This window comes from Electrophorus electricus, chromosome 13, assembly GCF_013358815.1.
Source record: "Electrophorus electricus isolate fEleEle1 chromosome 13, fEleEle1.pri, whole genome shotgun sequence".
In the NCBI taxonomy this organism is placed as follows: Eukaryota; Metazoa; Chordata; class Actinopteri; order Gymnotiformes; family Gymnotidae; genus Electrophorus; species Electrophorus electricus.
In genome coordinates this window covers 16,829,612-16,855,404 of record NC_049547.1, presented here as the reverse complement: position 1 = coordinate 16,855,404, position 25,793 = coordinate 16,829,612, and the positions used below count along the sequence as shown (strand labels likewise).

Below are 25,793 nucleotides of genomic sequence, written 5' to 3'. Positions count from 1 at the left end.
AACACAAATATGAACTGATTTTATGAAGGGGTTCTTTCTAAAGGGAATATCCGCCATAGCCTATAGGTCCATATCACAGTATTGATTCATAACAATAACCTGACCATTGGAACATTAATATTTAACATCAGATGGTTTTGCAGATCGATAGCTTTGGCTCCTGCCTCATTCAAACAAGTATCAGGTTTCAGAGGTGAACATACACATGGTGTGAATAAATACCAGAGTAGTTAACCATGAATCACACATGCTTTCTAGAAAGTACTTACCTTATACTGCTTTTAAAAGGGAGCCCAGCATTGGGGTATTTATGTTTTCACTTCATTACATTTTCTTATACATACTTGAAATAACTCTCCAAGGTCCTCAGGGACTCTTCAATCCTCATTATAAACCAGACAGTGAAGAGCTATAGAACATCGATTACCTGGTTCAGGTGTGCTGCGAACAAGAATGGACCAAATATATGTCCAGGGTCTTATTATTATTATTATTATTAGTAGTAGTAGTAGTAGTAGTAGTAGTATAGTAGTTATAGATTATTATTTGGAGACTGAGAAATTATAAGGGACTTGTGCAAATAACACTTTAATGTTTCTGATGGGAGGCTATAATATGCTATAATCGTATTACCAAGCGTGAAATGTAGTCTCAAGTCCTATAAATATTTACTGTTTAACAATGTTGCCCTCTGGTGGTAGGATATAAATATTACAATAAGAGGTTGAAAGGTTAAATAGCTGAAACAGCATCCACCCAGTCACAAAGTCCAGGGCCCAGCAGATCAATCCGCATGTTCACACACAAAATATGAAGACAGCATTGAATTTATACTCGAGATATACATTAATGTGGAGTGCATTGGAGTACAAGTGCAAATATGCTTAAAGGCAACAAGTAAATGAGAAGGGTTAAAGTTATGTGGCTATTATTGTTGCTTGGTGAAGGATCCTGTTCTATAGATGTCTTAGAAAAAGGTCGCATAAATGTATACAATAAATAAATACTTAAAACTTAAAAGATACCCTCCTGATTGGCAATTTAAAAAGAAATTATGTAATTGTATGCTGTTGTATCTCCAAGTTATCTTTTGCATCTAATACAGTGAGTATAAATACCGAAGAGAAAAAGATTTGTCTAGAATAAACACAATTGCACCATAAAACTTTACATTTCTGTGTCTTTAAGGTGACTCAGAATACCTCAATACAATGGATGGACAAACCATTCTATTAATGTGCAATGCAATCTCCTCTTAGACATTCAGTGCTGTTTCACCAAGCACAAGCCCCATCACATCTGAAGTGATACTGCCTGAGGTAGTCCCTGAGGGCGTCGGGCAATGGCAAAGTATCAATGCCCTGGTATGTAGTGCAGCTACAGATGAGAGCTCTGCACAGGTGTTGTAGAGAAAAGGGGAAGTTCCTTGGCAGTGGGCGGGAGAGGAGAGGCTCAAAGAATAGGCATGCAGCCGGATCGCTGTAGTGCTTCAGGAGGCCTGTGACGCTGGTGTCTCGGTACATGCAGGGGTCGCGGCGATCGAAGCTGAAGCGCTTCCCGCTCTGCTCTATCCGGGCATGCAGAGAGCGGCTATAGCGCCTAAAGCTGACCGAGAACAGGTACTCATCCTGGGCAGAGTCTCTCAGTAGGAAGGTCCCTTCCGGCTGGCCCTCCAGGAGCTGCTCGGCTTCAAAGCGGTCAAGGACACCCCAGTAGCATGGGCTATTGTTGATCTGAAGCAGGTCAGGCACCAGGATGTAATCAGTGTGGGCACAGCACCGGGCTGCCCCATGGGCAAAAGAGGGATCCCAGTCATCCAAGCTAGAAGCCCCAGCAGAACTGACCTCCTCCCATGAGATGAATGTCGGCGGGGATGGGGACGGCAGTGGCCCCTTGTGATCGGCCTCTATGGCCAATGAGTCATTGTTATGATGTGCGTCATGCTTCTTGATGAGCTGCCAGCACTCGGCCAGGTCAGACTTTGGTGAGAAGGGGCACTTGTCCTCCATAAGCTCAGACACATGAATTTTTCGTTTGGACCACAGGAGCACGGAGAAAGGATGCGAGGAACCTGTTTGATGATGATGATGATGACAGTGGTGGTGGTGGTTGTGGTGGTTGCGGAGGGGAAGGCACTGCCCCACTGCATCCTGAAACTTCTGTCTCAGTGATCGGCGGGCGAGTACTTTTCTGCATGCCAATTCCGGCTCTCCATCTCCCATGGCAGGACAGCTGCATTTCCGCTCCCTCCGTCTCCGGGGACAGGAGGCAGAGCGGATGCCCTGGTCCTCCGACGCTTCTCCCTCCTCTCCCCGTGGAGCCGTGTCATGGCGGAAGCCACGTGAGCGCTTCTTAACACTGCGGATGTAGCTGTCCACGCTCCAGCTCCGCAGATTCTTAGGACGTGTGTCCAGGTTCCCAGGCTTCTTGTCGGACATCACTGATAATCCACTTCAGATACTGTACAGGACTGGAGAACAAACTATCTTGGAGAAAATGAAGTTGCAAGGAATTGAAACTAAATTCTAATACATCTAAAGTAAACAGAAAGCCATACTTTATATTTAATGATTACAAATTTTCTTTTCTGAAAAATGTTAAAATCAAACTTGTGAAATTATAAATTACAATTGTGAAAGTTAAATCATACTTTTGTGATAAAAAAGGTATTTTTGTTTGTCAAGCTATAGTTTTTATTTGTTTGTGACATTTGAACGCAGTCAGTTCTGTGAAGGTAATCTAGAACCAAAGTCAAATACAATCACTCTAAAAGAAAAAGTGTAAAATATGCATCATTATTATTTACTAGCAGCAAGAGATCAAATGTCATATGCATCAAATTTCTGAATGTACCTTCAGTTCATTTGTGAATCACTTTTAGAAAATATTCAAGTAAAAGAAAATACAAAATAATGAGAATGAGAGTGTATGCTAGGGATGTGTTGTAAAGTGATTAATGGTTAAAATGTTGTTTATCCCACTTTACAAAGTAATGAACACATTTAAAAATATAAATATCTGGCCATACAATTGATACGATTCACTGCAAATATAACACCATAACATAGAGAAAACGTCAAAATACACGTTTTAAATATTATATATATATATATATATATATATATATATATATATATATATATATATATATATATATATATATATATAATCATCATCATCAAAAAAGCCTTACCTTCAAACTCAAAAACGCAATGAAAGAATGGATATATTTTGCGATCAAGGGATGAGTTCTCCCATTACTGGAGCTCTTAACGCGTCCCGTGACCAACTCAATGAAACCCCGGAGTGAACTGAGCGTAGTTTGCGCATCACTCGGCTTTAAAGACCTCTCGGGTACCAGTTCCTCAGCGCGTTACTTGTCCTTCGCGGAGAGAGGATGTAGTTTACTCAGTTCCTTTAGGACGAAATTATATCTGAAAACTTCTAACGAATGATTCCACAAGCCTATATTTTACCCACCCGAGGAGTTCGTGAGGCTTTGGGTTTTTTTCCCTGCGCGATTATGTGTTCAAGATTCATTTCCTCGTGCCCCGTCCATCCTATAATTAGTCGATAATAGCAGACGTTAATTTACAAAGGCAATCTTGTTAGGGAGGAAGCGGAAACAACTCTCAACTAGCGTTGACCTATTGATTTATTGATTTGTTTATCGATACAAGTCTTCCTTTAATTCGTTCACATCCGGCGAGTTGTGCTCTGCCCTTCTGCGCTTGCCCGTTTTACAGGTTTCACATGCGCCGGTTAAGACATTGCAATACCCACCCTAAACATGTTCAGTGTCGGATATCAAAGAGAATATCCTGAAGAACGCGCATCCGGTTGCCGCAACTACATGAAAAATTCAATATTTCGTTTGGACTTTGGGTGATGTTATGTTCAACTTTTAGGTTTTTCTTTGTTTCCATGTCTTATTTTGACAAATTACCTTATTGCAACGTATTATTCAAAGAATTTTAGTCTTTATGCTGCTTCTCTCTCTCTCTCTCTCTCTCTCTCTCTCTCTCTCTCTCTCTCTCTCTCTCTCTCTCTCTCTCTCTCTCTCTGTGTGTGTGTGTGTGTGTGTGTGTGTGTGTGTGTGTGTGTGTGTGTGTGTGTCTGGTGATTCAGTGCTAATGGGATTTTCCTCAGTTAAAAGAAGCTGATTTCTGGCATGTAGCTTCCATTGTATATAAACCATGTAAATATCAGATATGAATTAACCACAAACATATGAACAATCAAATACAAAAATACAATCCAACCTCCTAACCCTAATTACATTGTGTTTCATTAGATTAGTTACATAAGAAGTTTAAATTTGATTGTCTTGTATAATAAGGTACAGTTTGCAGCATATTGCCAAGGACATAATCTATAGTCTATTAATTTCCAGTATTCATGGATTTTGTCCTGCCAGTTCAGGGAAGGGCAGACTAGGACAGACTGGAGAGGTAAGAACTGAATTTATAGTAGACTCACTCCTCAGAACACTGAGCAGTTTAATAGAGCTGACTGAATGAATCAAATAAATGCTTGGACCAGTTGCAGTTATTAACCAGCAATATCTATGTTTAACTTGTAGGAGAGGCATTTTGAATTTAAACGAAATGAAATTGTGAGACTGTCATATGAATGACATGAAATGTGAGTATACAAAATCCATGGACATTGAAAGGCAACACTATTCTTTACTGAAGTGTGATAGTTTGCCGCAGGAAATGACAGAATGAGACTACAAGAAGATCAAGTCTTCCCATGACATCCATTCAGCTCCCAAAACATATTTGCATCTATTATCTGCATGTTAAACAGCTATACCCAGAAAGTCATGGTAACACAATACACACACGGTACACCCATTAACATGGCGACGTCTATTGGGGAGCAGGGGATATTTGGCTAAGGAGGTTTCACATATGCCAGCTATTACAGTTCCATCGATCTGATGAGCAGTGGAGCATCAACTGGCATCATGAATATTTGATTTGATTTTGTAGTCAAACAGCAACACAAAGACTTACATGAGCACTCCCATTTCTACCCAAGTCCTAACACCTCCCGCATGGGACGTTTATGGCATTAAATGAGGTTTAGGACTCATAGGAAAAACTCATTTACAGTAGGTTATGTCTCTCTGCAGTATAAATAAGTGCTTGTCATGCACTGTCTGCATCTCTGGGTCTGGCAGATCAAATCACATGGCCATTATTCATACAGCCCTGCACTGGCGCTGTGTGAGAATGGTGGCTCCTTGAGTGATGGAGGGGAGCTAATTAAATCAGCAGGAAGTCTCTGGCTCCGTGGATCTGAGTGCGCGCACCCTTTGATCCACAGGCCTATCTGTGGATACGGATCTGCCGTAACTACTGCAGCAACTGAGGTGTTCTGGGTTGTGTTGTAGTACTATGACTGACAGTTTTCCTCAAGGAGCAATCACATGGTGGTCCATCTCTACCATTAACAATTAGTTACCATTAACAATTAGTTACAAAAAAGTACTCAAAAACATGAAATTGTTTTAAAACTTGTTAGATTACATTTAATTCTATTTAATTTTAAAACATAACTTCATTTATCTTGACAGTACTTACATTGCATCTGGTTATGATTTAGGCAGAAGCATCAGGTATAAACTTTATATTAAAAAGCCCAAATTTTCAAATAGTATAAAGTAACAACACTATATCTTGGTTCCAATAAAGCTGCAAATTCCCACAGTTAAACTATGGACACGGTATTACTATACATATAGATACAGTTTCAGTGTCAGCCCACTAGCCATTAGAATCTTCTCGATTTGTATCTTCTACTCAATGCAGTGTTCCATGATGGAGTCATGTGAAATACTATATCAGCTTTCTACTAGGCTTTTTTTTTGTGCTGTGAGCCAACCCGTTTCCCGCACGGTTCATTCAATACCTGCTGTCTCTCTCTGCCTCTTTGCGTTTCCGCAGTGAGTGAAAATGTTATAGGTGCCTATAATATTTCTCACCAAGTTATGGAGTAGCTGTTATTGCCACATGTCCTTTACTGAACATATGTGGTTTGTTGCTCACCTTAATCACTTCTACAGTGAATGTGCACAGATCCTTGCAAACCAAGTCAAGTCACGTACAACAGTAAAATCCTGATTGATCATGATAATGATGTCACTCTTAGTCCAGTTCAGTGGGCTCAGGATGATCCAGTTTTGTTGCCATCACTTTTGAATCAAGATTGTTTATGATCTAAAGCCTAAATCAGAAGCAAACATGAGTTCTGAATGAACTTTGAGTGCTGATTCAACAACATACCATATACAAAGAAAATGATGTTCTGAATTCAGATCTTAGTTTGATTACAACCAAGTAGACTCTGGAGATGAAATAGCCAAGTTACAATGACAAATTCTGTTGTCAAAGTTCCTGATATTAAAAAAGGACACAAAGACTACCTATGTTAAGAGTAACAATACCAACACTCCACTTCTTCCTTACAGTCGATGGGCCACTGGTAGTGTCTAAACATTATACTGACCAGGGATCAGTGACAGGTTTATTCATCTCTGACTTCATGTTGATACTTTATGTACACTCACCTTCTGCCAATTGGGTCAAGTGTACTGTGCATGTGCAAAATCACTGGAAAAAGCTAGTTCTATATTAATCTTCAGGTTTATATGCTTGACAACTTTCAACAGCTAGAGGACAGATCTAGAATTGTTTCCTTGTTTTCAGTATAACTGTTTTCATCAGTATATGCTGAATTAATTGGTTAATTAAATGAACCAATTTGGGTCATCCCATATGCAAAACATCTGTAAAAATTATATATGATCATGACTTTATATGTGTTGGTTATTCAATATTGCATAAAACATTTTTATGCAGTAATCACTTTTACATACAGTAACCTTTGAATTTTTAATATATAACTCATGCACGTACAACATTGCATTAGACATATAGATCTAGTACTATGTAAGTATGTTTTTAAAATGAAGCACTATCTATGTTGATGAATTACTATAATTTTAGTATGAAATGTACATGCTAGTTCAATACCTACTTTTTAAAATTATTATATGTGGCATGTTATTCTTATGCTTTTACCAAAAGAAATGTGTATGTGGGCTGGATTTAACCTATCTATCTATCTATCTATCTATCTATCTATCTATCTATCTATGAAGGATATCATTTTTCCTTAGGAAATTTCTGCCCATAATTTCGCCTTTTGACGTCAGCGTGCCACACCCCCTCGAACACATTTGCCACGTCATTCCACGCAGACAGAGCAACGAGGAAGTGTGTCATGTAGGATTGCCGTCTGAACTGCAGTTGCACGGACAAGTTTTTAAATATTTAAGCGAAACGATACTTGACGTTGACTGATGTCTCCGTAAGTAACTGTCTAAATTACATCCAGGAAATTGATGAAAACGGGCAGGTAGCTAAATAGTTGCCGAGTTAGGTTTCTAGTTGTTAAAGAGCTAGCGTTACATGTCAACGTTAGCCGTGTTATGTTAGTCAATTCGCTTTGCTATGGCTGAAACTGATAACTTGCTAGTGTTTAACGTTACTAACGATTCCTGAAACAAAACACAAGCAATTCTGTGATGGTTAGCTAGTGAGATATTAAGACATTACTTTTACCGTTTGATGGATTAATTCATTTTTATGACGGGATGTAACGTTTACCTTGTCAAGTAAATTATTTATTAACATTACTTAACCGCAATAAACTGTTAGTAGTGAAATTAACCATATGTGAATTATCGGTAGTAGTTAAATCATTGACTTTATAAAGGTCCTAATACACACCACAAACTGGTTTGGTTAGCTAATTCAGTAACCAGGATGTATGAAGAATAATACATGTAGGTTATATCTGTGAAAATACTTTGAAAGATTAAGATACGTTTAGGGTGTGTCAAAGATATCGCAGGTCAAATCTGATTACCTAAAGGAAGCGCAAGCAAACTGGTGGGGAGGAGGACAGAAAGTATTTGATCAGTTTTCAACCAAGAGACCTTACTTTGTGTAAACAGGCAGACTGACTAGGATGGTATTTGATGGTTTAATGGACAGTCTGTGATCTCATGTCACTTCAGGGCTTCTGGGATGTTGCTGGACGAGACCCTACTGTTTGACCCTATTCTGCTCCAGGAGTTAGACTGGAGCAGCAGCACTGTGTCCTTCTCTCCCCCCATCAACCCCTCTAAACCTGGGGAGGGCCTGATCCTCCGGCCCCTCTGCCTGGGTGACTTGGACAGAGGTACATATTATTTACTGTTCACCAACTTTTTGGTATTTTCATTGGGCAATGGATATCTTTTTAAATAAATGTTTTGCTACCCCTTTCTCATGATGCAGGATTGTATAAGGTCTTGTCACAGCTTACAGTGGCAGGGGACGTAACAAAAGAACAGTTCAAAGGTATTATTTCAAAACACAGATTAAGCCAAATGTTGGACTCTAAATTGAATTTCAGCAGGCAATATATACAGAATCACTTGGCAAAAGATGTTATTTCAACAATGTGTGGAAACCGGTCAATTGTGACTTTCGTGTTTGTAGTAAAGTAGCGGAACCTGTTTTAGCTTTGTGTGTGGCTGTATTTTTGATTCACTGTAAATGGATCCATGTTGCTCAGCCCTCTTCACATGTCCTCACAGCAAAATTTGAACACATGAAGAAAACGGGGGACTATTATGCCATTGTGGTGGAGGACACAAATCTTGGACAAATCGTTGCCACAGCAACACTCATCATAGAGCACAAATTCATTCATGGCTGTGCAAAGGTATAGCTAATTTTCTGCCACTTGCCAAGACATAGAATCAAACATAGAAGTGCATATTATATGACATATTTCTCCACAGAGGGGGCGTGTTGAAGAGGTGGTGGTAAGTGATGTATGCCGAGGAAAACAGCTGGGCAAACTGTGAGTTCGGTTCGTAACCAGATTTGGTTACGATTTATCAGATTTGTCACTGTATTTTTATTACAGGCTCATGAATGGTATTTGGCACAATACTGTTTAGACTACATTTTCAAAAATGAGGGAATGCAGTTATTGTCCACATTCAAAACCATCTATTTAAAACATGAACTTCTGATCTTGCTTTTTTGTGTAGGCTGGTGTCAACGTTGACTCTGCTTAGCAGAAAACTGCAGTGCTACAAAATAACCCTGGAGTGCTCACAGAAAAATGTGGAATTTTATAAGAAGTTAGGCTACACAGCATCAGAAGAGACCTACATGCAGTGTCGGTTCTTTGACTGATTCCTGCAATTCTCATGGGATTATTACTGAAGGTTCGAACCTCCCAACTTCTGGGCTCAGAGAAACTGTGTTGGTCTACCTCGACTTTGCACTGTTTTCATGGCTTGCTCTTTAGGTATTCTTGGTAGACTGATAAAAGTGCAAAAAAAAAAAACCCCAAACAAAATAATGAAGGAATTTGGTAAAAGCAGAATCTGAAGAACCAGTTATTAATTTTTTCAGAAAAATAATGTGTAAGCCTACAAGGTAGATACTATCATGTGTGTTCTCTTAATGGGGATCACTTATTAGTCTTGGTTATTGTTCACTGGAGGCTATACATCCAGTGTCTAGGAGCATCTTGATTTGTTTTCTAATACAGATCTATTCTTTTGTACTCTATCTAGTAATTTATATTTTTAAGTATAATAAAGAATGCCAAAATCTTCTGTGTAAGCAAATACAGCACCAAAATATTCTCTGGAAAGAAATTGTGATTTACTGTGAAATATGAGGCATAGTTCCTTACCCGTTTTGCTCATTATACCCAAGCATTTTGCATATTAATGGGATTGCAACTGTAGAAATCAGTCATGTCTGGGGTTATAAATTCCAATAAAACATGTAACCTATAGACTACCCTTTGCTTGTGTATAATGGGAACCTGATTGAATTTTAGTTTCTCTTTATGGCTGTATAGTTATATTTTATTGATTAGCATGCATTAGGGAAAATATCTGACTCAAAAGAAAGTATACCCATCACTACATCATAAATACATTTATTTTTATATTTTTATATTATGAATGTGAGGAATTAAAATGGGTTATATTAAACAACAATCCACTTTACAGTTCTGTTTATATACTGTACAATGTGGCAGATCCACATTCTACAGCTGTTACAGGTGTACAATAGTGTAAAAGCTTTGTGTGTTTAATGGGAAAACTGGTAATTTATTAAAATACTTTTTAAAAAATGAGACTCCCTGTTAAGTGCCTCATTTGGGAACTGTAGTGGTTCTGGGGGTGCAGGAGCTATCATTATTTTTAAAATGGATCGCATGCTGTTGCAGTATTGCAGGTAAATATGAATAGAAGACATTAAGGCAAAAACCATTAAACAATTCAGCCATCTTTTTATTGAGTAGGTTGTTAATTCCCTTGCAAGCATTTCTCTATTTTAAGCCTTTTCTCCTATTTGACCACATATCTCCTTCCCCTCTCCCCAGCAGACACACTTTCCCCCTTTCAATCTGTTCAGCCAAAAAAAAAAAAAAAGTTCAAGTATCAAAAGAGCATTATTGCAATACTGTCCCGCTGCAAATGCAAAATGCGTTAAATATTATAAAACTGCAAAAAACCTTCAGTGCATATGGCTCAAAAAAAACAAAAATGAAACAAAGAAAAAACCCAAGAAGAAATCAAATTCACTCCCATCTTGAGGAGTAGGCTCCCAACCCTCTTTACAAAAGTTCTAGTATTTACATTTTTAAACTACATAAAAATGTAGAAAACAAAAACACCATGGCCCCTAAGCACTCGGGCGTCCACAGCCTATCCATTCTGTGCTGCCTGAACCTGCATATTTCCAAAATCATCATCTTCCTCTAGTGTTCGTTTTAGACTTCCTGTAAGGATGACAACAAGAATCTCTTAAAATATCAGCTTGGCAAGTAAATATTTATCCTGTGAAATATCCCGTTGAGCAACTCAATGTTTTTTTTTGTTTTTTTTAAATGGCATATAGCGCACGCTGACCTGGCATTCCTGCTTGGATTGAAAAAGAGCGACCCAGCTGAATAGGTGACATCATTTTGATGGTTAGCCTAGCAAGATAGATTGCTTCATATTCCTGCAAACAAATGATAGCAGAACTTCAGCACTGTGGCTCTTTCGATACACAATGTTTAAATTTTTGTTTTTTTATACACTTTGAAACCATACCTGTAGTTGATGCACAAAGCCCATATTAGGATTAATGCAGAATCTTCTCTCCTGAACATGGTTGAAGGCATCCCTGTTCAGAAAAAATAAATAAAACATACACATTTCACAGTACAGAACAATATACATGATTGAATTAGGTGAATGCCCTTAAATGAGCTAGAGGTAATATTTTTAGGTTTGAAAAACTATCTTCACAAAACTCAAATGGTGCCCAGTTTGGAGCCCTTAGTACCGTTTGTGAAGTTTTCCATAGAAAATCTTATAGGCTACTTTTAAAAGCCATGCTTTTCTAAAGAAAATCATAATGAAACTAAACTGAAGCTATCTACATACATTTTGTAGGGGACTACGCAGTGAAACATTCGACACAAGCATAGAAAAGATGAAAAGTACAACTTCAAACAAACAATGCATGTGGCTATTAGTGGCCGACCGGGCAAAATTAGGCTTTTTGGCTTTTCACTGGCCAATAGCCCAATATCCCCATTTCCAGTTAAGACACAGGAGACCCATGTTTGCGATATCCATCAGTGACAGTAGTAGTCAAAAATGCCAAAAATCTCAAATAGCTTTCATTCTGAAATTAAACTACAGTGAGAGTTTATGTGAGGATTTTGGCATCTCTTGGCTGTGTCTGGTCAGCAAATGGTTGCCCTTTGCTAAGCCTAATTAAATTAAGCCAGCTTTACACTGTGCAGTTCCAACGGTCTTAAATCATAACCAAATTGCATGGGACTGTGCAATCTCGCTTGTGCTGAAAGTTAGACTATACAATAAAGGTTTTCTGGAGATACACCTACAATGCTAGAAATTCTGCTTTTGTCATTTCTCCAAAAGGAGAAATAAAAGGCACCCTCTTGATGATACTTCGTTATCGTTTCATTATACTCTCATTGATTTGAAGTTGGCGCACAGTTACGCCCAATTCCAGTCTGCTCCGTAATGGATGTTTTCAGACATGCGTCGTATAGCACCGGTCAGTCTGCTAGACACTGGAGCAAAGATTTCTGACATTGCTGGAAGAAAATCATAGGCTGTCTTTGATCGAGGAGGCTCTATATCAGTTGCCATGGAACGTCACACAACGTTCAAAAACCAAAAACGTAACTCATGACCAAAGACATCTTTCACTGATCTGCTACTGCCATGTGCACCTGCAGAATCACGATAATCACAGTGTATAGCTGGCTTCACACTTTAATGAAAAATAAAATTTGAAGAAGTCCATTTAGTGAACCTCGACATTCAGCGCAAAACGAATGATATGGTATGTGGCCTGTCTATTATCGGTCATCATGTACACCATTTGCTAAAAATTGGTATCAGGGATGGCCCTTGAAAACACAGTAAGAGTTTGAATGGCATTGTTTGTGCTGATATAATAAAAATATGCTATCAAATGTTGAAAATGTGAAAAAAATATTATTAAACTTATAAATGTGGACTTACTACATATAAACTTTGTAGTAGCTCTTTTAAAAATGTAAAAACAAAAAACAATGATCAGGTTCAAAAACACATTTTTAAATATTACCTGTATTTCACCCCAAATGTTTCCATAAGGTAAGCAATAACTAAGGCAGCGCTGAAAGAAAAGAAAATTCAAGTCATAATGTCAGGAAGGCCAGGGTCAATCACTGCACATCACACTACAAAAACCAACAAGCAAAAACCAACAGCATTTGGAAAACTACAGACATGTATGTTTTGTGGTTAGTGAAAAGCTGAAAGAAGTTTTAAAAGCACACCTTCTAGATATCCCCGCATTTCCATGAACAAGAACCTTTCCTATAAAACCAGAATATGGCCCTTACATATTGATTTGGTTCCAGACAAAGATATGTATTGCTAAATCACTATTATAAAGAGTGTGTTTTTACCTCCAGTCTCCAAACATCCATCGATAAATTCTTTTGTCTAAGGGACAAAAGAGAGAGAAGGACCCAGAAAAGTATGGTTATGAAAAATAATCATAATACATAAAAACAGCCATTGTAAAAGCTAAGTGATCTGACGTGACAGGTGACTCACCATTGGAAAATATCTAATTATGTTTTCCACAGGGTTATCTGCAATATCTAAAACGAGGTATCTGCAAGCACAAAACAGCATCGAATTAGGGAAATAATCTTAATTGATTAAATATTGTGAGTAGACAGATAAAAAATAAAATAAAATAAAAAATTACAAGACAGATAAAAACAAATACCTAAATTTGAGGGGAAAATTTGGCTTGATGAAGTTGGCCTCAATATCTTGTCTGACACACACAATGTGAGTTATACCCTCCTTCTCCAGTATGGAGAGCTACAAAAAGATAGAGTGGGATGTGAAAGCCTTTCACAACAGCAAAGGAACCCCAGTTTTAAACAATGGGGTTGAACATTAGTTCTTACCTTGCTTTTCATTGCAGCTGAGTAGGGACCAAGGAACAGGCCAGGGAGAATTTCCTGAAACCATTGCATGCTTCGTTTTAGTGACAGCACTCGTAGACACACAAGTAGCCAGTAGATGAACATAACTATCTGGCAAGCTTTAGGTTTTAAATTATAAATAACCCACCTGCATCTCTCTTCGCATCGGATACAACCAGTCCTGTACAAATGAAGAGGGAAACTCTAGATATGAGGTTTACAAGCTGAACAGTTCGTCAAATAAGTCTTGCTTTGCCATTTTAATATCTAGCTATCTGAAAACAGTTCAGCCTTACCATCTTTTAAGACACTGTTACCACACGTATTGCACAAATGTGAACGATTAGCTAGCTAACTTAGCTACTCAAATCTAACGAAGAAAAGCCCTCACATTAGGACAGTATGACTTATTCAGGTCTGTAACTTGATGGCAACTATCAGCCCTTTAAAAACTGCTAACAATATGCATTTCGCTTACACTGGGCTAATCCAGCGAACATGACTACTTAGCTAACCTAGTCAATCAGATAACACTGGCTAACGTTAGCTAGCTATCATACCAGTTGGTCCTCCTTGGACACGGGAAGGGACGGGAACTGTAGTTTAAGTTTATTCCCCTCGTCCATATTGCGCTTTTTAAGGACATCCGATATCCAGTCTCAATTACGATCACGTCCCTTAATCGGATTGAAATATCCTTAACGTTGACTAACAGCAAATATGCTGGAGTTTGTTTTGGATCATAGCATGCATGTCCGCCATGCTGCACCTAACCAGGAAAAATCACGTGACTCCAAAAAAAAAAAAAAAAAAAAAAAAAAAAAAAAAAAAAAAGCTTAGGGGGAGTTTGTCATAACTGACTTGGTTAGTAGGCTCTGGCTGCATGGTATCTGTCCACCCAGCAGTCACTCACAGATCCTTGCTATTTTAGTTTTTTAGAATACCCACTAAAGAAAGGGATTATTTTAATAATCATTAAAAGGGTTGATTAGTTCTGTGCAATTCACCGCTACTGGAACGTATATTCTTTGTGCAGCTAAGGCACTTAGGAGCCATAGAGTTTCCTTAGATTCTCAAACTAAAACAGACCAACAAAGTAATTTGTAATAAACTTCCATCATAATTTCATTTGAATGTGTGTTTAATGCATACTGATATGTTGTTCTTGTTTATATGTGGTATATAGAGCCTCCCTGCAAATGAGACCTCAGTCTTAGGCGATGTTCAGTATAAAGAATGATTAAACAACAACAATAATTAAAATTATTCTTATAATTACAACAATGATAATAACAATAATTATAAAAAATGTTGTTGCAGTCGGTTTCTGCAGTCCGTCAGCTCCTCCTCATCTGTCTTCTGTAAGTGACGAGCAATCTATTGTAATGCCTGCCTTGCCTCATCTGGTTGATACATCAGGTAATTTAGGCCCTCACTGCTGAGGACATGAGTCAGCTCTGTCCCCACACGCTCATCTGCATCCATACCTCTGGAAATCTCCTCCTCTGGAAGAGCAAGAAACAAGAACCCCATAGAAATGGGAGTTTTGGTCAATGCAAGGGTCAGTAAATGCCTGCTAAGTAAACCTAAAGCAGAAGAGAAATCAGTAACTGTCATAACCTTTTCAAGTGGTTGGTTATTGGGTCCATATGTTCAAACTAAAGCAAGCGGAGTCTTACCATCTTCTTGGTAGTCCTGGTTAACATGACCATTTCTTTCATCTTGGCTGAATGTTTCAGACTCTCTTAACTGCCCCAGAGTTCTCTGAAGACAACGGAAGCTTGGTCTCTCAGTGGGCTCTGTCCTCCAGCATTCCGACATCACATTGTATCTGTGGGAGTAGTTGTATATGAGGGTGCAAAAGTTTAGTTTGTTACTTTTGTTACAGTGCTTTAGAGGAATTGAAGAAATTATCCAATGTGTGAGACATACAGACTTGATGGGCACTCAGCAGGAGCTAGGAGTCTTCCACCTGCACTAATGTGTTGCAGGACTTCTTGGTTGGAGAAAGCAGGATATGGCTGTTTTCCTAGTGTCACAATTTCCCATAGGAGCACCCCAAATGCCCTGACAAACAACGCACCATGAAAAATGTGTTCATTTAAGGGAACACTGATAAGCTTGTTTGTTCTGAGGCTTACCATACATCAGAATGCTTATTGAAAATGCCATCTGTGAGACTCTCTGGGGGCATCCACCGTACAGGCAGCAAGCCCTCTCCACTTTTCCTATAGTAATCATTCTTATAGACATCACGGGCCAAACCAAAGTCACCGATTTTCACCAATCTATCGGGATCTGCATATCCTCTCACTGAAACCAGACAGTTTCTTGTGGCAAGATCTCTGCATAAGGATAAAAAAGATTTAAATTAGCTATTGCACGGTGCTGAGCTGTAGCATATTTTACAGAGTCATTTGTGCACATATTCATACCTATGAACAAAATGGAGCTTCTCCAAATACGCACATCCTTTAGCAACATCCAACATTATATCAAGAAGGCTGGCTAGCTTCAGAAGTTGCCCATGAGTCTAGAAAATTCAAGACATATGATCAGTCTCAGCTCCTCTACACTTGATTGTCTTTTTGAAGTAATTCTGGATAAACTACTCTATGAGTTAATTCAGTGAACAGAGGATGAGATTATACTGAGATTATGATTTACCATGTGTATTTGTGGTGTGATGTTGGTTAGGTGAGGTACTCACAGTGGTGGGCCGTGCTCCTTGCAGGTAGCAGCGCAGATCTCCCCCCTCCATCAGCTCCAGGATGAGATAATGAGGCTCATCGAACAGACACACCCCAAGAAGGTGCAGGATGTTGGGGTGATTAAACTGGCTGGACTCACACACACAGCAGCACACCAAACCATTTTTTAACATGTATGTTGTTGTGGAAGGTGCAGTCATATGACATGGTTGGGCATAATTAAGATTGTGGGCAAAATTCATTCCAATTACCTCATCAAATGAGCTTCTTTTAAAAATTCCAGTTTCTCCTGAGTACTGGCACCTTGATGCAGTGTCTGTTGAGAGTAATGCCATCATGAAAACATTTATTAGCTCTGTGGTTCATCCATGTGAGTAGATTTATTTCAATGGAAACAATGCCTACATTTGTTACATAAGAAATAAAGGCCAAACACAACTATTATATTATGGCTCCAGACAAATAAAAATTCTACAGTTTAATTTGAATAATTCAAAGCTTTACTTTGACAGCTACTCTGTTCTCAGGCATGAAGTCAGCGCTTTGATTGCTGATCATCACACTCTCATAAACCTCTCCAAAAGCACCACTGCCTAGCAACCTCTGTAGTCTCAAACGTTCCCTGGGAAATGCAGGCAGCGATTCCTTCTCTTTATGGAATGGCAGCATACTAAGTGGAGGTAAAGATGAAGAAGAAAAAGAATCATTATTCAATAAACTTTCTTTGTTTAACTATTGGTTAGAGTAGTTGTCATTATTATATACCTGACAGCATAGCAGGCATTTCCTAGACCTGCCAAACCTCTGCTTTCAGCCAGTACCTCATGGTTGCAGTATAAATCCATTTGCATTTTTATCTTAGGTGTCTTATTTCTATGCCACATGAAGCAAACTTGGAAGTTTTGGAAATGGAATACAATTATGACTGTTTTTGCATACGTTCATATGCAATGAGCACATTATGTATAAAGAAATGGTTATAATATTTGTGTATGAATGTAAGAAAGGCATGGTCATCTTACCAGCTACTCCAACAGTTATAATAATTATTGTAATACTTATGATAACACTTAGCATCAGTTCCAAATTTGCTTCTGTGGGTATGTCTGTTGAAAGATGATTGGCATCATAATCATAACAGGTACAACCTCATGTTGAGAAATTTGTTCTGTGTACTGCTAACTTAATAATCTACAGATTATGTAGCAATTGCAGTATTATATATATTAGAATATGTTAAATATTATCAATGAATGAATGATATCAGATATGTCTTACCTCTACCTGGTGTGAAGAGAACTTGAAATGTTGAGTCACCCTTTCCCCAATAAGTATATGGCGTTATTGTGACATTAAATTTGGTATTTGGCTTGAACATTTTCACTTGAATGAAGGGTTCAGAGAATGTATTGAAAGTGGGACAATGCTTCACAGAATATGCCTGTGGGAAAACATATTTCAAATAATTCACAGTAACGACTATGAAGAAATTGTTATCAAATCTATCATTCTTTGTTAAACTGACTCTTTTTTTATAATGCTATTTGGTGAATGAAGAAACGTACCATTTCTGATTGTGACTTATGCAAGTTTAAATTGGGAGAGACTACACAGTAGAACACAGTCCCAAATTCAGTTGTGCTGGGATCCCAGAGGATTTGAAACATGGTATGGTTGCCTTCAAGGCGAACAGATGTTTTTAAAACTGCAGGTGGGATTACCTGTGGAGGAGATGCGAATCCAACTGGACAGACAGAGCTTGTTTAAAACATCACATTTAGTAACAGGCTATAACAAAAAGTGAGCTTGACAGAAATAAACAAGAATCTTAAAAAGGTAACATTTAAAAGGTAAATGACCTGGAAGTGGTTTGAGTGTTCTCTGGAGCAGAGCAAACGCTGTCAGTGTGGCATTTGGAGATAAGAGGACACTTTTGGTTTGATTCACTTCTTGAATTCTCAGTTTTCCTTCCTCACCTAACCACACAAGCCGTCCACTGTAGTAGGCCAGCTGGTGATTTAATACTTCAGATGAACTCCATTTTAGCATTTGTGTCACTTTGGAGTCCTGTGATCTTAACAAGACAGGACTGTAAACAATACTGTAAACAGTATTACAGAATCTGGTCAGATTTAGTTCATTGGTGAGTGTTACTTAAAGGGTAGTTTTGCTATTTTCTAAACTACTGCCTTCTTTAAATGATTGCATAGCATAGACCTGTGCTTAGCTTTAGTACTGAGAAACGTACTGCATTCCTGCAGATTTTCCTGTATTTAAAGACACTCCAGTGGGTCAGGTATTTAACCCTTAAAATAAATCTACTTTTTGAAAACAGGAAACTCACAGTATATTGGTGTGTTTTGTGAACAGCATGTTTCCTCAAAATGGTTTGAGATTAGTATCACATTTTCTGTTTGGAACTACATAAAATTGCCATAGCAAAACTCTGCCATTTGAAAACAAGCATTCTTTACTATATTGTAGACTATAATTTCCATATTCAAAAAAACTTATTGTGGATCTTAAGGCCGTAAATGATTGCATTTTAAGTCCAGTGAGACGCTTCAGACAAGCGATAATTCTACAGCTGCTAGTGAGGTGGTTATATGCACAATTGCAAGTGATGTAGAAACAACATAGTAATAAAATATGGGTTGAAAATGTTCAAACATGCTTTAGTGCTTCATTTATAATAAGCATCTGTAAGTGTCTGTACACTTACATGTGTAAGTGTTTGTATTGTTGACCATGCCTACCGCTCATTGCTGATGTCTGCTCTGTAAAGATGTAAGAAAGAACCATCCTGTACTACCCAGTACAGATTCCTTTCAGATATGTCTGCGGTGATACCAACAATCTGTAGTGAGAAACTTGATATTTATTCTGGGTGGTAGGTTAGAGCATTTGTTGTTAGAGCATTACTGTTTCTTGGGTCTTGAGGACTAAGCTGAGAGCCGAAACACTGCTGTAGAATAAATATATATTAATGGTTTTGAATACATTTTCTGCATCCCACCTTTCTTCCTGAGAAAACACTGAGCTCTTTGAGTAGCTGACATCTCTCCCCATTCAGCCCACAAGTTTGCACTGTTGTCTCAGTGGTCCAGTAGATGGCAGCATTTGGTGAGTCTATAAGTAGGTTTTCAATCTTCTGCTTCTGCTTCTGCTTCTGCTTGAGAAATACTTCAGCCTCCTGACCAGACTTAGCTCCTCTACATATCTGCTGAGAGTTTGAAAATTGTTTGTATGAGGTCCATCGTGATGTGAGATTTGATTACAGTCATTAATGAAATTCCCAGCAATGCTTTGCCCGTATCTTTTGCTGTATCCACAAGGTTTTACTGCATCTATACTATACAAAATAATATGTTTCCAGTACATACCATGTTTGTATTGCAGCTCCAGTAAAAATATTGGCCCAGCCAGTCAAAGGCTACAGCATCAGCCTTCATAGCCTGAGGCACTATAAATACTTTAGGACCAGAAGAGTGGTTATCCATCCAGCTAATGTGTCCTGAACTGTTAGTCCAGAACAGTGTGCCATTATACCAGTCCATGTCTGTTTAACACCAATGGAAATTGCGAGACAGTGAGACCGCTATATTTAGGCCATGGCACTCTTAATTTGACGAAGGACTCTATTTGAAGATGTATTGTGTTGCTTGAGTCGGAATTTTAAATGAATGCGATAAAGTATAAAGCTGGTAAAATTTCATTGTCTCTTGGCTACCACACAAATACCTTTCACATATTTGACATAAAAGTCCAGGGATTCAATTAAATGAAAACTGTCCAACTCTTGCATGCAAAACCCTCTATCAGAGGCAGCAGTTATGTATGGTGCATCTTCAGCTAGTTGTAAAGAACAGAGATTCCATTAATCAGTTTGACAATAAAACCATGGGTAATAAGACTTTAATATGGTAGTTAACAGCATATTTACCACCCTTACATGCCTGGAGAGTTGTGCCCTCAAATGATACTCTTTGGGAGTGTCCTCCAGGAGAACTGGCCCACACAGTAATAATGTAATGCTGAGTGCTCTGTAGGTCTGCAAGTGAAGTTTGTGTCTCAGTTATGTCACCGATGTCCTTAACAACTGTTCCATTCACTGAACACCTCACAGAATATGTCCAGTTTTGCCAAGATGATGTACCTGAAAGATGACAAATGAAAAACACTGGAGGTAAGTGAAGAAGGGAAGAGGAGACAACTCTGACCAAGCATAAACTTTATTCAAAGACATCTGCAAAGTCCCTCACTTGATCCATTCATGGGTTTTGGTTTGTTCCAGTGGAGGGTAGCTGTGTCTGATCCAAACACAACCTGTAAGTCTTCTACCTGCCTGGGTACTGGATAGGATTGGGAGAGAGGACTGAAAAAGCAGAGGTTTCCAAAGCCTTCATAAGTGGAATGAATGATATCACAGTCCATAGTAAACTCTATAAATATAGCCACAGAACCCTTCCCTGTTTCTTTATACACAGCAAAACCATCTGTAAGCATAAGGAGTCCATTTTCATAAGCTATACTTAGAGTATCATAGTGAATCTCAGAAATCAGAGAAACAGGCTGCAAGCCGTCCAGAGACACAGTAGAGAGCGTGTAGTTTTCTCTGCTGTAGAAGACCAGCCTCTTGGTGGGGGAGCTGACCACAAAGTCACTTATGGCATCTGCCTTGACCACAAGAGCGATATGGTCTGTATGACTGAAAACCTCCGGAAGAGAAATACGGTGTATTCCATTTTGCAAAAGTAAGAACAGCCATCTGACAAGACAACAAATTAGTGTTGAAACCTATAGTACATCCACAATGCACAAAGGCTTTCATTTAGATCTCTCAATTTGTGATAACAGAGTCATTAAAGATAGAGTAATTAAAATGGTGATGATTTTTCATGATACTTACCCATTATAAGGATCTGCAAAGATTTTTTTAGGAGTGCTGGGTAAAGTCAGGTTAATGTTCACTGGAGAGGAACAGTCATCTAGTTTACAACAGTAGACCTATATTTAGTTAAAGGGGTGATAAAACAAGCAAGTATGAATTTACTTAACACAAACAAGTTCGCCATTCTCACAGAGATCGAGCGTAAAAAAACCCCCCAGAGAAGTAAACACACACCTTGCCATTGGAGATGTAGTACAGCTTCCTGTAGAGCCAGTCTACAGATAGAGCTGTGACCTCTGCCTCAGCTGAGTGCAGAAGCGTGAGGTCTGAGGGGTTGGTTAGATTGTCTGCCCCCTTTTCCCAGATATGAGTACCCTCTGAGAAGTAGACACGGTTGGAGTGATGATACACAGCCACCCCTGTGGGCAATGAAAAGGTTATCTTATCAAGAATAAGACTTATTATTCAGTGAGCACACTTATCTACTTCCCTGATCCAACATGTCTGAATAAGGTACCTAATGAATAGTTATTTATTATGCGATGGGTTAAATATACTGCCTGGCCAAAAAAAAGGTCATCACCTGGATTTAACTAAGCAGATAGGTAAGAGCCTCCCATTGGATAATTACTGCATGGGTGATTATGTTTCAGTTGGCAACAAGTTATTTAACCCTAACTGATGCAGTGAGTCGCTTCTCATTTGTTAAACAACCATGTCGAAAGACACATCCTGTGGTCATGGAAAAGATGTTTATCTGTTTCAGAAGAGTCAAATTATTGGCATGCATCAAGCAGAGAAAACATCTAAGGAGAATGCTGAAACTACTAAAATCAGGTTAAGAACTGTCCAACGCATTATTAAAGAGTGGAAGGACAGTGGGGAAACATCATCTTTGAGGAAGGAATGTGGTCAGAAAAAAATCTTGCATGATCGTTATCAGCGATCACTTAAACTTGTGGTGAAATCAAATCGTAGAAAAACAACAGTAGAACTCAGGGATATGTTTAATAGTGAATGTAAGAGCATTTCCACATGCACAGTACGAAGGGAACTCAAGGGATTGGGACTAAACAGCTGTGTAGCCTTAAGAAAACCACTTGTCAATTAGGCTAACAGGCAAAAAGGGCTTCAATTTGCTAAGGAGCATAAAGATTGGACTCTGGAGCAATGGAAGAAGGTCATGTGGTCTGATGAGTCCAGATTTACCCTGTTACAGAGTGATGGGCGCATCAGGGTAAGAAGAGAGGCGGCTGAAGTGATGCAGCCATCATGCCTAGTGCCTACTGTACAAGCCTGTGGGGGCAGTGCTATGATCTGGGGTTTTTGCAGTTGGTCAGATCTAGGTTTAGCAACGTTATGTGCCCAAAGAATGAGGTCAGTTGACTATCTGAATATACTGAATGACCAGATTATTCCATCAGTGGATTTTTTCCCCTGATGGCATGGGCATATTCCAAGATGACAATGCCAGGATTCATCGGGCTCAAATTGTGAAAGAGTGGTTCAGGGAGCATGAGACATCATTTTGACACATAGATTGGCCACCAAAGAGTCCAGACCTGAACTCCACTGAGAATATTTGGGATGTGCTGGAGAAGACTTTGCACAGTAGTCCAAAACTCCCATCATCAATACAAGATCTTGGGGAAAAATTAATGCAACTCTGGACAGAAATAAATGTTGTGACATTGCAGAAGCTTGTGGAAACGAGGCCACAGTGAATGCATGCTGTAATCAAAGCCAAAGGCGGTCCAATGAAATATTGGAGTGTGTGACCTTTTTTTTTGGCCAAGCAGTATATGATAAAATATCAGATAATTAAAAGTCATTTATGAGAAAATTAAGCATCTCAAGAAATGATGTCATCTGTGCAGTATATGCCTAGTATTAGGAAACACTGGTCTCATATCTCTTTGAAACACATTCATGTGATCTAGGAGTGCATGGTCTCCTGAGGAGAAAGTATAATCCCAATTTAAATGAGTATCACAATTAAACGAAAGGGTGAGACCTTTAATGTTGGCCTCTACTGCAAGGCAGTCTGCTGGAGTGTAGATGTCAGCATGCTGCTGCCTTCTCCTCAGTGAGTTCAGCCTTGATGCAAAAACCCATTGACCTCCTTTCTGCTCTGAAGCACAATGACCAAAACAGATGAAATCTGGTGTTTCATTGTTTATATAATCCATCATTTTGCAATCTCTGGCAATCTCTGGTAATATATTGATAGTGGTAATAGAAGAGCGACTGAACACAATTAGACTGTAATGCGTGTCTAACCATCACCATTGCTTTGACTGACCAGGCTGAGGTGGGGTAGTCAGGCTACCTTCTGCAACATCTCCTTGGCCTTCACGATTCACGGCAGCTATGGAAATTCTGGACCAAAAAAAATTTTTTTCAGTAAATCTTTTGGAGCTTTTTAAAGACTAGTGCTGTGGTCCAAATTGTATACCTGTATGTGGTGTTGTAAAGTGTTGTGTAGAATATGCTGAAGAAGACATTTTCTCCAGTGGTTGTGCTGACGACGTGTTTGTGAGCAGTGAGGTTGAGGTTGTAGCCCACAATGGGTCCTCCTGGACTCTCTGGAGCTGACCAGCTGACTTCCACACTCTCTCCAGAGATGCTTTCAATGCTCTCAATAACAGGACAGGAAGGAACTGTGGATGGCTTAGTTACTCAGAGCATTAAGTTCAAAATGACTGTAAACATAAGTCTGATAAATGCTGCCTGAGGTTTTAATTCAGCCTACCTCCAAATGGCTTGGTTTGATACAACAGACTCTCTGGGGAAGAAGCTTGTGTCTGCGATGTCACAGCCCAAATTCTGAACTTATACAGCGAAAATGACTGTAAATCCTTCACCGTGTATGTTGGCTCTGTAACATTCTACAGAAGAATATGCCTCCATTGAGGCTACTTTCGAATGACACAGAAATTAATTGCCTAAATGTAAACATGGCCACCCCTTACATCTTTTTGTTTCCAAATACCAGACTGCCTAGGCCCAGTCCATTGGGGAATGTAGGTCACGTCAGAACAGTTCAAACGCGCCCAACTCAAAGTGATGCTGTGGGAGCCAATCCTTGAGGCATGGGGAGCAACAAGCAGGCAACACCTGTCTGAAATGGAAGGACTGAATCAGGCTAATGTAACAGCCATTTAACACACCACAAACCCAGATATCGTTTTGGTGCTTGACATTAGTGCTTACCATGGGGACCGTTCTCACCACCGTTTCTAGAAGCAGTTTCTATCGTCTGAAATAGGAACATGTTGTTATCAGCAGAGGTGGGTAGTAACGCGCTGCATTTGCTTCATTACATTTACTTCTTAAAATAATTTTTACATTTTGTATATTTCGCCACAACCTGTCAAATGTGGGAGTGTTGGTGAAATCCCTAAAGATGAGCGACTGAGTGAAATCCCTAAAGATGATCGCTTTGCTTCAGTAAGTTACAAAAGTGGACAGTAGACCGACATAATCGGAACAGAGCACAGGCACATTTTCCGGCGTGGGACTCAAATGACATTTATGAAAAGTAGCTGGAAATAGATATCTGTGTGAAATCCGTGCTTTCTCCTAATGTGCATAATTATATGAAAGTAAAGTGACATCCGATATAGATATTCTGTGAAATGGCTAGCCAGGTTATCTATGTAGCTATAAACTACAAGCAGCAACTTAAAAAAATAAAAAAAAATAAAATGCTGCCGCTGAATAGAACTCATGGCGTACGGCAATGCATGCTCCATATTGAGGCATATTTTCAAGATTATAAAGTTAATAAAGGCTTCGATGTTATAAGATTTGATATTGATATTATATGCTAAAAACTCTTTCGAGCACATACAGGCGCAGTTTCTTTTCTAGACAACGAATAGCTAGCTAGTCAGCCGGTTTGATTGATCGTTCGCCTATTTGCAATATAACGAAAAGTAAGATGTCTGGTAAGTTAACTACCTTGGGCAAGAGCTCAGAAATTTCCCCGAAACTGTACTAATTACAGAGCGGTCACCACGTCAAATGTGATGTTTGTGACTTACGTTATATGCACAATATTTAGCCGATATGAAAAACCAACACACGAACTAAGTAGGATAAAGACTCAGAGCAAAGAAAACAGCTGTTTATTATGTATTTTTGCACGTTGAATCCAGATATGTTTTCAGAATTTCTCTGTGAACCATAGGTTTTAATTATATTTACATCTACGTCTACAAATAGTTTACAACCGATTATATATATATATATATATATATATATATATATATATATATATATATATATATATATATATATATATATATATATATATATATATATATATATATAGTCATGTAGGAATATGACAAATTGGTACCAAGGAAAGTGGAGCCTCTTGAGGTCAAATATTGGCAAAAAACATACACCTGTACAAGCTTGTACATATTTTAAGTGTAATAACAGCGTTAATTATTAATAAGTAATATATACTTATTGTACAATTCATTTAAGAACCATATGCCTAAGAGAAATATCTTTAGAACAGATTTGAATTCAGTGTAAAAAGAACTATGAGGAACACATATTTGAGTTTGTGG

General features: G+C 38.7%; 4 protein-coding genes across 7 annotated transcripts; 1 reads left to right on the top strand and 3 right to left on the bottom strand.

The window, feature by feature from the left end:
* Window positions 1–1,274: 1,274 nt before the first annotated feature.
* socs4 (suppressor of cytokine signaling 4) lies at window positions 1,275–3,256 on the bottom strand. Its single transcript, XM_026999939.2, has 2 exons — window positions 3,194–3,256; window positions 1,275–2,470 (listed from the first exon to the last, which is right to left on the bottom strand). Exon 2 carries the CDS (start codon window positions 2,436–2,438, stop codon window positions 1,275–1,277), a length of 1,164 nt encoding a protein of 387 aa, XP_026855740.2. The 5' UTR covers window positions 2,439–2,470; window positions 3,194–3,256.
* Window positions 3,257–7,277: 4,021 nt separating this feature from the next.
* gnpnat1 (glucosamine-phosphate N-acetyltransferase 1) lies at window positions 7,278–10,229 on the top strand. 4 transcript variants are annotated; one of them, XM_026999927.2, is made up of 6 exons: window positions 7,278–7,380; window positions 8,093–8,256; window positions 8,355–8,417; window positions 8,657–8,784; window positions 8,864–8,925; window positions 9,119–10,229. In XM_026999927.2, the coding sequence occupies exons 1-6, from the start codon at window positions 7,373–7,375 to the stop codon at window positions 9,264–9,266; spliced, it is 573 nt and encodes a 190-aa protein (XP_026855728.1). In that variant the 5' UTR covers window positions 7,278–7,372; the 3' UTR covers window positions 9,267–10,229. The 4 variants fall into 4 exon arrangements, with proteins under 4 accessions (XP_026855728.1, XP_026855730.1, XP_026855729.1 ...); XM_026999929.2 differs by having other exon boundaries at window positions 8,864–8,887; window positions 9,119–9,242; XM_026999928.2 differs by lacking the exon at window positions 8,355–8,417.
* Window positions 10,230–10,363: 134 nt separating this feature from the next.
* styx (serine/threonine/tyrosine interacting protein) lies at window positions 10,364–14,387 on the bottom strand. Its single transcript, XM_026999926.2, has 11 exons — window positions 14,169–14,387; window positions 13,757–13,789; window positions 13,591–13,644; window positions 13,404–13,501; window positions 13,226–13,286; window positions 13,075–13,111; window positions 12,943–12,982; window positions 12,729–12,779; window positions 11,192–11,264; window positions 11,006–11,099; window positions 10,364–10,875 (listed from the first exon to the last, which is right to left on the bottom strand). Exons 1-11 carry the CDS (start codon window positions 14,232–14,234, stop codon window positions 10,802–10,804), a joined length of 681 nt encoding a protein of 226 aa, XP_026855727.1. The 5' UTR covers window positions 14,235–14,387; the 3' UTR covers window positions 10,364–10,801.
* A 598-nt stretch (window positions 14,388–14,985) lies between these two features.
* On the bottom strand, window positions 14,986–24,484 carry ros1 (c-ros oncogene 1, receptor tyrosine kinase). The gene is made up of 20 exons (XM_035532928.1): window positions 24,424–24,484; window positions 23,666–23,870; window positions 23,513–23,589; window positions 23,225–23,341; window positions 21,439–21,629; window positions 21,229–21,326; window positions 20,582–21,087; window positions 20,272–20,475; window positions 19,703–19,878; window positions 19,336–19,539; window positions 19,076–19,176; window positions 17,085–17,192; window positions 16,824–16,989; window positions 16,571–16,635; window positions 16,319–16,448; window positions 16,044–16,141; window positions 15,750–15,953; window positions 15,541–15,675; window positions 15,288–15,439; window positions 14,986–15,113 (listed from the first exon to the last, which is right to left on the bottom strand). The coding sequence occupies exons 1-20, from the start codon at window positions 24,482–24,484 to the stop codon at window positions 14,986–14,988; spliced, it is 3,126 nt and encodes a 1,041-aa protein (XP_035388821.1).
* Between the last annotated feature and the right edge of the window lie 1,309 nt (window positions 24,485–25,793).